The sequence below is a fragment of the Emys orbicularis genome, chromosome 13, assembly GCF_028017835.1.
Source record: "Emys orbicularis isolate rEmyOrb1 chromosome 13, rEmyOrb1.hap1, whole genome shotgun sequence".
NCBI classification, from domain to species: Eukaryota; Metazoa; Chordata; order Testudines; family Emydidae; genus Emys; species Emys orbicularis.
In genome coordinates, this window is record NC_088695.1 from 35,455,135 (window position 1) to 35,470,101 (window position 14,967).

At 44.3% G+C, this 14,967-nt stretch overlaps 1 protein-coding gene across 1 annotated transcript; it reads left to right on the forward strand.

Annotated features, from left to right (window-relative positions):
• Positions 1-3,334: 3,334 nt before the first annotated feature.
• On the forward strand, positions 3,335-5,285 carry LOC135888144 (histone H3.3A). Its single transcript, XM_065415956.1, has 4 exons — positions 3,335-3,470; positions 4,047-4,188; positions 4,319-4,472; positions 4,586-5,285. Exons 2-4 carry the CDS (start codon positions 4,061-4,063, stop codon positions 4,712-4,714), a joined length of 411 nt encoding a protein of 136 aa, XP_065272028.1. The 5' UTR covers positions 3,335-3,470; positions 4,047-4,060; the 3' UTR covers positions 4,715-5,285.
• The last annotated feature ends 9,682 nt before the right edge of the window (positions 5,286-14,967 follow it).

Sequence of the window (14,967 nt, forward strand, 5' to 3'; positions counted from 1 at the left end):
CACTGGTTGTCCCTGACTAAGATGACACTCCCCTAACCCTTCCATAATAACTTTCTCAAGTTTATTTCCATCTCTATGCCTAACTTGACCAAAGTATATAAGTTTGTGTCATGCTGGTGTCTGTTGAGCCACTAATCCTGTGAGAGGACATGGTGCGTGCTATTATGAAATTAAATCCTGGGAAAGGACCAGGGGAGTGGTAGATAACGTGCCCGAAGAACTGTTAAAAGCAATTGGCGAAAGCAATACTGATTTTATGTGGTAAATTTGTGATGATGTATGGATGACTAGAAATTGGCTGGACAACTGGATGAAGAGAATTTTTCTGACCTTGCCAGAGAAGGGAAAAATAACAGAGGGTAGTAACTATCATCTCATCTCCCTGATAGTGCACACAGGCAAAGTTCTGTTCTACATAATCCAGCATTGCATGAAAAGAAGTATAGCAGCAGAACTACCACCACAAGCTGGTTTCAGAAAGTGCTGAGACACACCTGACCAAATTGCAAATATCCATCAAATCACTGAAAAATGCAGAGAGTACAGTCACCCACTGATCATCTGATTCACTGACTATCCAAAGTGTTTGATACTATCTGACACGACCACCTTTGGAGAATATTAGCAAGCCTGCAGATCCAATCTGACTAAACTCAGTGCAAGTCTCTACCACCAACAACAGGCCATGGTGTGAACAGCAGTAAGCAGGGTGAGAGACAAGGCTGTATTTTGTCCCCAACCCTCTTTAACATAGATGCAGAATTTATTATGAGACAAGTCTTGAAGATTTTTACAAAGTGGAAGGAGCTGGGATTTCCATTTGGAGGTCACCTCTTAACCAAACTCACATATGCTGATGACACAACTCTCTTTGCTACAACCATCAACGCAATGCAACAACTGCTGGAGTCTGTAAAAACAGTTTTGTGAGAAATATGGACTATTCCTGAATGTAACAAAAACAAATTGCACATACTTTGACACAACAAACAACAACAGGATGTAAGCAGACATCACAATTAACAGACCAGCTGCAGAAGCAGTAGATTATTGAATTATTTGGTATCATATATATCCAACCAAGGAGGCTGTTCCAAAGAAATCTGAAGAAGACTAAAGATGGCTCACTCAGCTATAGCTTCCCTTAAGAGAGTGTGGAAAATACATGGCATCTTGAAATATACAAAGGTGCAACTGGTGAAAAGTATAACTTTTTTCATAGGCTATATGGATGTGGATCGTGGGATGTTAATGCTGCTCACAAGAAGAAAATTGAAATTTTTGAAATGTGGTGCTGATGAAGACATACATATTACTGATTTATTTTCTATGAATTTTTCAGAAGTTTTCCCAGTTATGATATATTAATATTTTGGTTTTTTTCTTCCTCTCCAATTTTGTACAAATGTTATATTGATATCTTTGTTAATGTTTGTATACATGCTGAAGTTGAAGATAGTGCTATATGAAGGCGATAGGAGTTTTGCATCCGTAAGAAGTGGAGGATGAGTGAGGTGTAAGTGCTAGGGCCTCGATCTTGCAAATACTTATAAATAAGCTTAATTTTAAGCATATGAACAGTTTCACTGGTAAACTCCTGGTCCAACTGAAATCAATGATCAAACTCCTATTGACTCCAGTAGGGTCAAGATTGCACTAGAATCCTGTGTGGGACTATTTTTTAAATTCTGCTCCCGCCCCGCCCCGCAATACCCACTTCCACCCGCTCCCACATTTTTTCTTGTGTTTTTATCTCGCTCCCACCAACGAAAACCTTAGATCCTGCAAATCCCGCAAGAGAGAGAGATTCCCGCAAGTTACTAAAATAAAATAAAAAGTCAGTTAGTATATTCTATATATAAATGGAATTCAGACAATTTTTACCACTAAAAGAATAAAACAAATCTTGCTTAAACCATGTAAAAAGTACTTTAACCTCTGTTATAGTAGACACCAAATCTCTGTCCCTCACTTAAATTTAAGTATAAAAAATTTTAAAGTATTTTCCTGCAAATTACCACAGTCTGGGTTTTTTTGCCCACTCAATCCTGCCCTCAACAAAGTGCATTTTACCCATTCCCAGTATTATGCTAGCGGGTCCTATGGGATCTGCAGGGCTCTGGATTGCACCTATTGACTTGAGTGGGACTGCTCATGTGCTTAAGGTTAAGTCCACATGTATTTATAGATTTGGGGCCTAAATTTCTTCCTTTATATAGCTGAATTATTATTATATAACTATAAGTCAGGTTTATTTTATTTGTATGGTTTTAGATATGAGGGGGCATCCATGTTGTGGAGATATATAAATACACAGATATTATATATTTCTTATTTAACTTTATTTTTCAGTATGTATAGCTATGTATCTGTTGTATAAAATAAACGTTATGAATAGGTTTGTGTATGAAAGACGAAAATAATCTTAATGACATTAGTGTGTTGTGTATGAAAATCACAAGCACACAAGGCCCTGATCCTGCAGTGAACTCCATGAAGCCCAATGCTTTAACTTTACGCATGATGTATGCAAGATCAAGGCCTTGGTATATGAAATGTGTTGTAAAGATCAAATTTATTACATTACTAATTGTTTTGCTTTATTTTTAAATGAATTTACCTACCCAGACTGTCCCCATTTAGGAAGGACCATCCTTATTTTTAGCCAAGTATTTATAATAATCCCTGCTTTGTTTTAAAAAAAAAAATTCAGTGTATTTCAGTGGAATTAAAATATTTTAATCCACAAACATCCCTGAATTTGTCACAGATTGCATATGTTGGTACATAGAGTATGAAAGACATTATAGAAAATAAAGTTTACTAATTAGTGTTTTGTGCCTGAACAATGCTTTAGAAAATGAAGTTAATTCACTATTAATAATGGTTATTATTTAAAAGGTAAGATTAACTGCATTTTTGTTAACATAAATTTTTATGAGGGACATTAATAAAACCTACTCTCTGCCCCTACCAGCATGCTTCTATCGAGTCCCCTGTCCTACAGCTGTCCTCCCAGCTGCGCTTAGGACATTCATGCACGCTGCCTTCCTATTGCCTTTCCATTGTGGAGCTTTGCAACAAAGGGTAGGATCCAAAGCATGTTCCATTTCGTCCAATCAGAACAACAAACCCAGAGATAGTTCTGATTGGCTCATTCCTGCCTCCCAGTAGCCAATCAGCGTGCTACTTTAACAACCAATCAGCAGCCAGGCTTGCATCCAATCAGCGCTGAGTAAACGGAGCACCGCCTTTGTGTCCTGTGACGGCACGGCGCCGGCGGAAGCCCCAGCCAATGGGGAGGTGCGCCGTTTCCAGGTATTATGAGGTCATCACGCAACCTGCCGCCCCCGCTATAAAAAGCGGGTCCTCGGAGCGGGAGGGCATAGTGAGAGGGGTTGTTGGCTGGGTTGCGTCTCGTACGCGGAGTGGATTATAGCAGCAGTAGCCGGCGGATCCTCGGACAGGCGGTGAGTTGCTGTTCCACGCCGGGCAACGAGCGGCTCCCGTGGGGACAACAGGATGGGCCGACCGGCACCGCTGAGCGCAACTCCTGGTGGCGTCGGACGAGACCCGCGCGGGACCGTGCCTGACCGGCTTCGCTCCGGAAGAAGCGCGATCCCTTGTCCGCTCAGAGGGGGCCTGCCTGAGGTGGCCATCCCGGCTTCCCCTGCTCCGCGGCACCCGCCGCCTGGGACTCGCCGGCCGGCCGCAGGCAGAGGGAGGCGGCCGTGACTCAACTCTTCCCTCCGAGAAGAAAGGCCACGGGGCGGGGGAGCCGTGACTCCTCCTCCTCCTCCCAGGGGAGGCCGCTGGCTGCCTGCCTGCCGCGCGGGGGAGGGGAGGCAGCCCACGGACATCTGCTGCCTGGGGCTGGCAGCGATTTGCCCACGCCTCTGCGTGGGGAGGAAGAAGGGGGATGGTTTCCTGTTGTCTCCATGCTGGGGAGCACAGACCGTGTGGGGGTGGGTTGTATTGACGAAGGGAGAAGGTTTAATCGTGGGGCTGGGGCTTTCCTGTGTCACAGCTGCCTATTTCTCTTCTAGGTAAGTGAGGAAAAATGGCCCGTACAAAGCAGACTGCCCGTAAATCCACTGGTGGCAAAGCTCCACGTAAACAGCTGGCCACTAAAGCGGCTAGGAAAAGCGCTCCCTCTACTGGTGGAGTCAAGAAACCTCATCGCTACAGGTAAGGCAAGGAACCTTGCTGAGGCGGTGACAAGTCTGTCTGAGAATATCCTGCAACCCTAGACTTGGAGCGGGAACAACGCGTTGTGATATCCTCGTGGACTGAAGTCTCTTTTTCTTGTTCCTTCTAGGCCTGGTACTGTGGCCCTTCGTGAGATTCGTCGTTATCAGAAGTCTACAGAGCTGTTGATCCGTAAGCTTCCCTTCCAGAGGTTGGTAAGGGAAATTGCCCAAGACTTCAAAACAGACTTGAGGTTCCAGAGTGCAGCCATTGGTGCACTGCAGGTATTGTACAACTAGTGACCTCACTGCTGCTGCTTATGATAACTTAGGAAGCTGGGGGAGCAAGTGTTGTTTTCTGAGGGTTTCTAACACTCTTGCGTTGTTTTTTTAAACAGGAGGCTAGTGAAGCATATCTGGTGGGTCTGTTTGAAGACACAAACCTGTGTGCCATCCATGCCAAGAGAGTCACTATCATGCCCAAAGACATCCAGCTGGCTCGCAGGATACGGGGGGAGAGAGCTTAAGTGGAAGCAGTTTTTATGGTGTTTTGTAGTAAATTCTGTAAAATACTTTGGTTTTAATTTGTGACTTTTTTTGTAAGAAATTGTTTATAATATGTTGCATTTGTACTTAAGTCATTCCATCTTTCACTCAGGATGAATGCTAAAAGTGACTGTTCACATAAACCTCAGTGATGTGAGCCTTGTTGCTCAAGAGTGACAAGTTGCTAATATGCAGAAGGGATGGGTGATCTTTCTTGCTTCTCATGCATGTTTCTGTATGTTAATGACTTGTTGGGTAGCTAAAATTGTAAGGTACTAGAATTGATATAAATGTGTACAGGGTCCTTTTGCAATAAAACTGGTTATGACTTGATCCAAGTGTTTAACAATTGGGGCTGTTAAGTCTGACCATACATCACTGTGATAGAATGTGGACTTTCAGAGGGTGAAACTACAAGTCTTAACCACAGTGTAACTTACAGTTTCCTAAAAACGTAAACCTGGCAGCTATAGAATACACTATGTGCATTTATAATAGCTATTTTATATATTGTAGTGTCAACATTTTTAAATTAAATGTTTTACATTCACATGTGAGGTGTCCTGTCATTGGTGTGTCCATGGAGTTAAATAGCAAGCTGGATAAAATTTTTGAAGGGAGTGAGTTAATATTCTTTGCCCAATGGAGAGGTAGTGTAATAATACTTGAGAATGTTCTTGCCCTAATTTGTTGTTTCTTGTATAACTACTTTTACAAGTGACCTGACCTAGGGAAAACTTGAGCTTTTGTCCTCTGGCTGCTCTTGTGAAGATCATGTTTTAAATTAGTAATTGGTCTTGTCTAGGCTGGAAGGCAGAGCTTGGTCCCACTCCTTAAATCACAGTGGCAAAATGTGATGTGTGGTTTGTTTTCTTTGAGGGGGAGAAGGCCTTAAGCTACCCACCTTCAAGGTGCATTGGTATACATTAATCTCTTCCCCAAAACCAAAGCACCTCAAACAAGCTGCAGAAAAAGTTAAGGCTTTAATAGGTGGACTTATGGAGACTAATCTATTAGACTATTGATAGTGGTTCAGAAGAGAATGGTCTTTAACTTAATTCATTTTGGAGTCACTTCAATTTTCTTTAAGTATGTATCTTCCTTGGAGTTCTTAAGTTTAGGAACAATAAGCATGGGGGAGATCTCAGTTGGACATGGAGGTGTTTAATTTAGGAGGTGCCTCCTGACTTGACAGTCAATGAAATTTTAGGTGCTTTTGAAAATTTGACTTTTCCTCCCAACTATTTAACTTAAGTTACAGGTTGTGAGCAAGTTCTAGATGGAATAAAATTCCCCCATCTCAATGTCTTGTTTCACTTTTAATATTCTCTCTCTTCCCCCTCCCCCCGGGAACAATTGCTCTTAAACAACTTCCCTGCTTTCAACTTTCCATCAGAAAGCAGAACTAAGAAAAGCCTTGCTAATAAAACTGGTGCAGATTGAGCTACTCCCCCCTCCTGGAACACACAGGTGGAGGGGGCAAACTTAGTTGAAATTCTAAAACACTTTACTGTTTAAAAAACAAAACCTGTAATACATCTTTGAGCACTTGCTACTGGTAGCAGCCATAACTTAATTTAAGTCAAGCATGGAAAAATTGACACTGGGAACAGCTATGTTATTCCCATGTTTTATTCCACAGAAATTTGAAAGCTTTTAGTGAAACTCCATGGGGAATTTTTTTTTTTTTTTAAATAAAAAAACAGCTTATGATGTTGAGAGTGGGTAGGTACGTTAGCCTTGGCCTTCAGACTGATACCTTAGAACAGACTGCATTTGAAACACTTCCTTCCAAAATTCTGACAGTTTAAACATAAAATCCTAAAGTCAGTTCATATTACAGGTGAAGACAGCCACTTAATCCGTTGTCAAGGTCTTAATGTCTGAAAATAGGATGGAATTGTCACCAGGGCTCCAAATGTGGGTCACTGGAGTGCCTGGAGAATGCTCAGAGCTAGAGCCATCACACCCCCTTCTCATCAGACAAACCATTCAGTGTGTTTAAATCCAGCAGCTGAGGGAACAAGCACTTATTACCAGTTACTCTTCTGCAAACTCTTTAAGGGTGGCTCCAGTACCCTCTTCCCCTTTACAGAATGATTAATTTGGAACAAAATGTCATAGCATTAACACCTTTATAATTATGTAGAACATTATTTTCCCCCAAATCTTAGATACTCTCAACAGCACCAAGATAAGTGTCGAAATACTACAGGGTAATACAAGACTAACAAGAGCATTGGATTATGATGTAAATGACTTGAAAACATCTTAAATGTAGAAAGTTAAGCAAACAGGATACCACCATCTTGACACATTTATTTTATTATGAAGGATGGTCCAGTGGTTAGGGCACTAGGACTTGGGCGATCCAGGTTCAATCCCTGCTCTAGCACAGACTTCCTGTGTGACTTTGGGGCAAGTTGCTTAGCCTCTGCTTCAGTTCCCCTGCTGTAAAATGGCAATAAATGCATTGCCCTACCTCACACAGGGGTGTCGCCCAATAAGTACCTTTTGGGGGTGTTTACACAGCAAAAAAAAAAACAAAAAACCTGCAGCACTGAGTCTCAGAGCTCTGGTCAACTGACGTCGGCTCACACCACAGAGCTAAAAATAGTGTAAACATCCGGATTCAGGCTGGATCCCAGGCTCTGAGATTCTTGCTGGGTGTCAGAGCCCAGGGTTCCAGCCCTAGCCCAAAAGTGTACACTGCTATTTTTAGCCCCAGGCTGCAAGCCTAAATAAGTTGACCTGGGCTCGGAGACTCACTGCTGCGTTTTTGCTGTGTAGACCCCACCTTTAGATACCTGGGTAAATAAAACCCAAGTCTTGCAAGCAATGGAACTTCCCACAGCTTGATTCAGTCCTACTTGGAAAAGTATATTTAAATATTAGCCCCCCTAAAACAACACTAACTCCATTCACTGAGTGGAGATACTGAAACTTGGGTATTTCTACCAGTGGTTACCTAAAATTGGTTGGGTATGTGGTAAATAAATTAGCTACAGTATTATAGGAATCACTAGAATTTACCTACTATGCTAATTAGACATCACAAAAAAGAGTGGAAGTAAAAAGTTACTTGTGATTTACATCTTTCCCAATGCCTTATGCTTTTTTAGCCCATCTGTTCTCAGCAGGGACAGTTTCCAGAACACCTAACTTCACACATGGGTGCAGCTCATTAGATCTTGTGATTGGGGCAGTTAAACTGAAAGGGCATTTTCCAGAGAAGAATTACTTCACAATCTCAGGCCTCAATTCAGGAAAGCACTAAAGTACATACATAGAACGTGTCTGTAAATTAAAGCTATCAACTTCAGTGGGATTTAAGCACAACCTTTAGAAGATCACATTAAAACATTTCTTTTTACCTACATGTGCTAGTACCTCACACAAAGTGGAAGTCAGTACTTGCATGTGGCAGGATGTGGTGGAACACAAAGAATTTCCATCTTTTTTACTCTAATAAACAGTAAAATGTTTGCTTACCAATTCTCTTGATAATTTCTTCACATTCATTCTCAGAATTTGATTCAAACACCAGACAGTCAAAGGTACTGTGTTCAGGGGTCCCTGGTGAAACCCTGAATAAGAAAATTCCTATCAATAGACAAAAATAAGTCCAGTAATTCATAAAGGGGTTTAAAATGGTGTCCAGGTACAGGAAGTACCATAGAGGGACCTCATCTCAACATCTGGTGCATCTGTAACAGCAAGGCTGATGCTCCATGTACACATACAGCAATAGCACACATCTATTGGACCCTGTGCTGTTAGCCCCCTTTTTCATTTACTGACTGTGGCACATGAGGGGCAAGCATGCCAAATCCAATCACCGGATCTTTCAAAGTTTCTCCAAAAGAGTACACATGTTTTCTAACTCTAACTTGATAATGGTTTTAAGACTATGCATGAAAATGTAATTGATAAAGTCATGATCCCAAAACCAGACTAGGTTTATCCCACAATCAACACTTACGCAACGCAAAAGGCAAAAAGATTGTTGCTGTCCAGACGGCGACCCACACAGGAGATCTCTGGATAGGGGTATTGGAACAGAACCTACGGTGTAACAGTCAAGAGAGAGATTTGATTAGCAACAAAGCTGACAGTTCAGGGTTCAATCTCTGGAGCCTGCCGTTTGTTCACTGAATTAGTCCGGCGTTAAATAAATTGCTGCAAAGGGAAATGTAGAATGAAGTCAGAGCTGCTGCTGCCATGCATAAGAGAGACAAAATAGTTTCACATTCTGACACTGCTGTGTACACACAAAGGTCAGTGCACTTTCTACAAGCTAAAAACACACAAAAGCAAAACCATGCTAAGGAAAGTGAGAGGACACACATCGGTATTTAAACATCACTAATGTGCCATGTTAGAGGGCTTTCACTTCACCCTCCCACTTCCCTGGTTCTTGTCACGCAGACAACAGGCAGCAAAAGACCAGAAGTCCGAAGTGCAGACTGCGATATTTATTGGGGTTAGTTTCCAAGCAAGCATATTCCGAAGCCCTTCACACCAGTCAGGCTTATTTCTATACGCTGATAGAGTCTGTTCCCCAGTGTTCTGTTCCCAGCTCTGATGCTGCAGAGCATTTACCCCGTCCCCCTTCCCAGCTTTGACGCCGTAGAGCGTTTACCCCGTGTCCCCCTTCCCAGCTCTGACGGTGCAGAGCCCTGTTCCCCATTCCCGTTCCGCCCCCTTAGCAAGCATGATTCCAATTTCCCTTCCCCCCACTTCCTGTTTGACCCCCGTTTATATAGCAATATTCTCAGCTATACCTTAACCAATCATTTTCCTGAAATTTAACTAACCAATCCTAACATACTGTAACATAATTCTCTAACCAATTATATCCCACTACCCTAATTAACTTACACCTAGCAAAATTAATTGTACAGCAGACAGAAACAATTAGAGAACCAGACAGATTAACAATAGAAAAGTGGGGGCCATAAAGATAAAACAATATAGAAATGAGGGGTTCACAACCATTGATAAGTGATTTCTTGCCAGACAGGATGCTATCAAACTAAGTTTTCTTTAACCATCTTAAGATCTGTTTCTTTATCTGGTGGTGATGGGCACTATCAAGACAGGATCGTCTTCCTAACAGCCCAATACCATCTCATTTCAGCGTGACTGGTTTGGGATGTGAGGATGTGACCGTTCGCTTCCCAGCTTATGGCTCCCCTGCCGCTTAGCCAAAGGCCTTAGCCTAAGAACAAGGCCTCAGACTGTCCTAGGGAGAGAAGGCCCGAACACAGGCAGACTGTGATTTTGATTCTTTGTTTTTATACCCCTGTAACTAGCTAAGTGATAAAAATACACCTAAGTTCTTAAAGTACAGGCTTTACAGGAAGGCCTGAATATCTATATTCTAACATGCCAGAATGTTTCAACTAAACTTGAAGACATCCCTTTCTCACCTTGGAAGAGGTTTTCTCTTGTATGAAGACTTCAGTTTCTTTCACATCAAATAAAACTTCCTGAATAAATAAACAAAACCAACTTTTAAGATTTATTTTAGAGAAAGATAATAGCAAGAGAGCGCTTAACCAGGAGTGATGTAAATCATATGGAAGCCCAATTTTTCAGGAAGCCTTCTTCCGCTGGTGGCAAAATCCACAAATCACAAGGGCTGGTTGGTGCAGCAAATGAGGTGTGGTCGTGAGTGAAAATAACCCCGGTGATAATCTCCGTCTAACCTCTGGTGGTGATTTGACAGGATCGCAAAATTGCCACATAATTGAGTTTGATTGTCAGATCTCTGCTCAGGAGGAATAAAGGATGGGAACCAGCAGAGGATATTTCAGGTCAAGACAGGCAGAGCTGTGTGCGGAGGAGGAGTTATGCAATACTCAGCTTGTGTTCTCCTCTTCGGAGCTCACAGGACCTGATTCACTGTTGCCCTCCATCTTGTAAAATCCTTTATACCAGTGCATCGTGGGCATCAATCACAGCTATTCTAGAACGGTAGTGTTTTAAACCTACTTCACAAACATCTACGCAAGGTTCAGGGCATTGGTCAACCAAGCCCAGAAATGTAGATAACTGATTGAGGATTTAAATCCTCAGATTCCCTATTTTAAATGTTTTCTATTCTTTTGGTTGCAAAGATCCTTCTATACATTAAATCCCTACTGGTGGCTTGTTGAATATACAGCCCGGCTGGTTGAATCTGGAACCAGAGTGGGCGAACAGCACTGGCAGAGATGGGACCTTCCTACATTTATCTTACTGAGGTGTGGCGACAACATCAAAATCCTAGCTCAGCCAACTTCAATGCCAACGTTAATCTGCCAGTATTCATAGTAGACAAACACCAAGCTTGAATCACTGAAGCATAATTGTAAACCCAGCTGGGGCTGATTCTCATTTAGACTCTGTCTCTCTCCTTTTGCCAGCCACATCCTCCCCCACACACGTTCCAAACCTAAACCCGTCTGTTCTGTGCCGACTTAACCATAGAATTACTCTTCAGCACTTCTATAGCACCACAAGGTGGACGCCGCACTTTACAACTGGTCAGTATGCCAGACAAACAACAAAAATCTCTCCTTGTGGAGTTTACATACAAAAGGCAGGAATGGATCCAGTACAAGAATATTAAAAGTGTCCTGAAGAGGGAAAACAATGCCTGGTCTGTGCCTTTATTTTGCTTCTTTGTGAGGTCTACAGAAGGCCTGACATTTTGTTAAAGGAGAACGGGTTCCGCTTGTTTAATCACCTTAAATCTGATCAGAAATGACCAGTCTTGTCTTCCCAGGATTTGCTGGTGAACTTGGAGGTGTATATTATGCCTATTCAGTGAGTATGGTACTATTCAGCTGGCATGAGAGTGGCAGAGTTAGGCTCTTACATTATAACTCTGCAGGGTAGAGAACATGTCTTTTTCCCCCAAGCACTGAGCATTCTTTGCACTCGGTATTATGTCACAGTGAGCAGTTCTAGCCAGCCTGTTCAACTCAATGTCTCAGGCTCTCTTCCTACTACAATAATGTATATAGGTATCCCAGATATTTGTTGCATATGCACATAGGCTACTTGCTGCATGTATTCAAAATACAGAGGTATGGATCTCAAGTGCTCTGCATTGCTTAAGGAAAAGGAAATACATTCTCCCCAACCCATTTTGTTTTGACTCATGCAATAGACACAGATTTGCTGAGCTCCAAACCCTATGTTTCAGACTCTTACGAATGCTCAAGCCATGTGGTTCTCTCTCACTAGGTTTGACAACCTAAGCAATGTAGGTAATAGTCCCCTCCCTCCCTCCCAACACACTAGCTCTTCCCCAAGCTCTCCTGTGCACGTGTGCGCGTACACTCGCTTCTTAGCTAATGCCAGCATCGCCATTCATGCATGAAGGTGGAAGACTTTCTCATAGGGTCTGGCAGGAACCACGTCACTGGTAGAAGCCATGTGCAGGAGGAAAGCCATTCCTCGCTATATTAGTGAGGGGTTTGGGAGCAATTCCATAGTTACGGCCGAGTCTAGACTTCCATTCCAAGCCCTGTTTTCACTCTAACTTTTGATCAGAGTGACCCATTTGTTTGCAAATTGAAATGCTTAAAGCAGGGTAGGAGAAGGATTTTTCCTGAGAATCTGAAGAGTGCGGGAAGTGTTTATGCTACCAAATCAAAAATTCATTGTGGCTTAGAGTTTTCTCCAGTGCCTAATGCTTTTTTTAGTCCACCTGTTCTTAGCAGGGCCGAAAATTTCAAAAACATTGAACTTCACAGGAGTCTGCAGCTCTTTAGTTCCTGTGAATGGGGAAGTTTTAAATTGAGAGGGCATTTTCCAGAGGAAAATTACATCACAATCTCAGGCCCCAATTCAGGAAAGCCCTGAAGCAGCACATGATTAAATTCTAGCGACTTTAATGGGATTTAAAACCCATGGATAAGTGATTTCCTGAACAGGGGTTAACCCTTATGGACCACAGACAGGCTAGACAAGTTAGTTGCATTATCCTGTATAGTGGAATCACCATGCTGGGCCTTTACAATTTGCATCTGAACACCAGAGACTAGACAGGTCTGGTTTGCTACCATAGAGGAATGAGAGGGGGGGGAACCCGGTTGAACGGGGGGGGAAGAGAGTTTGAAGAGGAGACCCTGGGTTTGTCAGACAGATGAAGAGCTGGGGGTCAGCAGGGAGGAGGAGTTGTTCCCAGGCAGTGAAGAACCCCTGTCCTGTTCTTCCATGACCCATTCTTCTACTCTGAAGGCCCCAGGCAGGAGGCCCCAGGGAGCAGAGAATGCCTGCCCTGCCACAGGTTTCAGAGTGGTAGCTGTGTTAGTTGTTTTCGTCCTGCCACACACACCCTCACTGCTAAGGGCCCAGGGAGGATTTTTTGGGAATTAAAAAGTAAGGAAATTCCCAAACAAAGAAATCAGACTGGAGGAAGGGGTGAGAGTGCCGGGGAAGCTGTGCTTATTAAACAAATAAACCCCCAAGCCCTTAGAAGCTGAAGAAATTCAGCGTTAAGATTAAACCAAAAAGAAACCGAAAGAGCTGAGAAGTCTAGAACGGCGCCGGCACCCCAAACCACCTCATCTCTGCCCTGGAGCGATGCCAGCCGCCAGTCCATCCTTCCTGCAAAGTCACAGCGAGGAACTCACCTGTGGGCACAGGTGCTGCTCTAACACCTTGGGTATGCCTTCGTCCAACACTTCTTTGTCACCGTACTGAAAACAGAGCAGGGTGGGGTGTGGGGTGGGGGAAATAAAATAATGAGTATGTTAAATGAAAGTCAGAGGAAACAAGACCCCCTCCCCCCCCACACACACACACACTACAGTCCATCAGAATCACAACGGTACCTTTCCGACATTGGCCTGGCCCAGGTACCGCACGTTGTACAGTAGCCTGGGGAGGAAGAAACAGAATTAGGACAGGGAGTCCATGCATAGCTCCTCTAAGGTGTCTTGCTATGGCACAACTTAAAGCATGCACCAAACCCACTCACCCCCAGAACGGAATGATGCTGGCCGCTTTAAGGTTGAGATTCTAGATGAGTCACAATACTGATACCAACCTTAAGGATCTCCACAATCCTTGGGCGTGGAGCATGCGTTTCAGCGCAAAAGAGCAGCTGCCTAGTGTGTGTTGGATGTGGAGGACTGCTCCGGAGCACACACTGCAGTGCGCTGCCCAGCCCCACATATGTAACAGAGACCTCTACTCCCTTCCCCATCCCGGCTTGGCTTCATTTCCCAAGCTCAGGGCTAACCCAATGCTGGGCACGTGGGATCATGTCGCCCCTACCGACGCGCGTTCCTCAGTTCCAGCCGGCCCTACCTGCCCCCCTGCAGGCACCGCTCCTCCTTCTCCTCTTTGTGTCTGTGCTCCTGTTGGAGCTGGAAGCTGGGGACCTTCTCCCTCAGCACTTTCAGGTAGGGCAGCAGCGGCTTGTACATCCCTCCGTCGTGCCACTTCCACCGGATCATGCGGAAGCTCAGGGGCTTGCCCTTCAGCTTCTGCAGCACAGTCCCTGCCTGAAGGAGAGGAGAGAGAGCCAGGGCACCCATTGAGGGCAGGGGGCTTGGATCATCCCATGCCAATCCCCTCCCTGCTTTCTGTGGTGTAGCTCTGTGTACTCTCAACAGCTGTTAACAATGGAACAACCCGGCCCCGCCCCTGGGATCCAGCCACAAGCTGCCAACACATCGTTCCTCCCCTTCCTGCTCACTGAGATCAGGGAAATTGTTCTGTACCCATCCCACGGCCAGACACCTCATCCCTCTGCAACTCCCTCCCCTGCCCCACACACCAGTGAGGCTTTCACTTGAGACAGGATCCCAGGAGAGGGGGGCGGCACATCAGCTTCTGAAGGCAGGAGTTCGTCTGACCCAGCGCGCTTCCCCCCACCTGTCCGTTGCGTGCATTTCTCAGGGAAAAGCCACTGATCTCGTCAATGACGTCTCCAGCCAGCACCACCTCATCCACCTCTGCCTGGCTCTCGGGAAGCACCTCGATGACGAAGATCCGACCGTCCAAGTACCTGATGGCAGAGCCGAGACACAGAGTTCAGCTGGAAGGACCGGATGAAAACATCCCAAGCGGCTGGGGAGGCAGGATTCCTCAGGCCAGAGGAAGAACTAATGTGGCTCTACATCCCTTGGCCCAAACAGGAGGTGGGTCCAGCCAGTTACAGCCCTTTTGCTCACTGGAGGCCAAGGAAGCTGCTCGCAGAGTCTATTGGCGTTTGGGGGTGTAACGGGTG

Excerpts from the sequence above, each read along its gene's own strand:
- LOC135888144 (XM_065415956.1), top strand. The coding sequence starts at position 4,061 with ATGGCCCGTACAAAGCAGACTGCCCGTAAATCCACTGGTGGCAAAGCT. Across the intron at positions 4,189-4,318 it reads AAGAAACCTCATCGCTACAG|GCCTGGTACTGTGGCCCTTC; the intron begins GTAAGGCAAGGA and ends TGTTCCTTCTAG. Across the intron at positions 4,473-4,585 it reads CAGCCATTGGTGCACTGCAG|GAGGCTAGTGAAGCATATCT; the intron begins GTATTGTACAAC and ends TTTTTTAAACAG.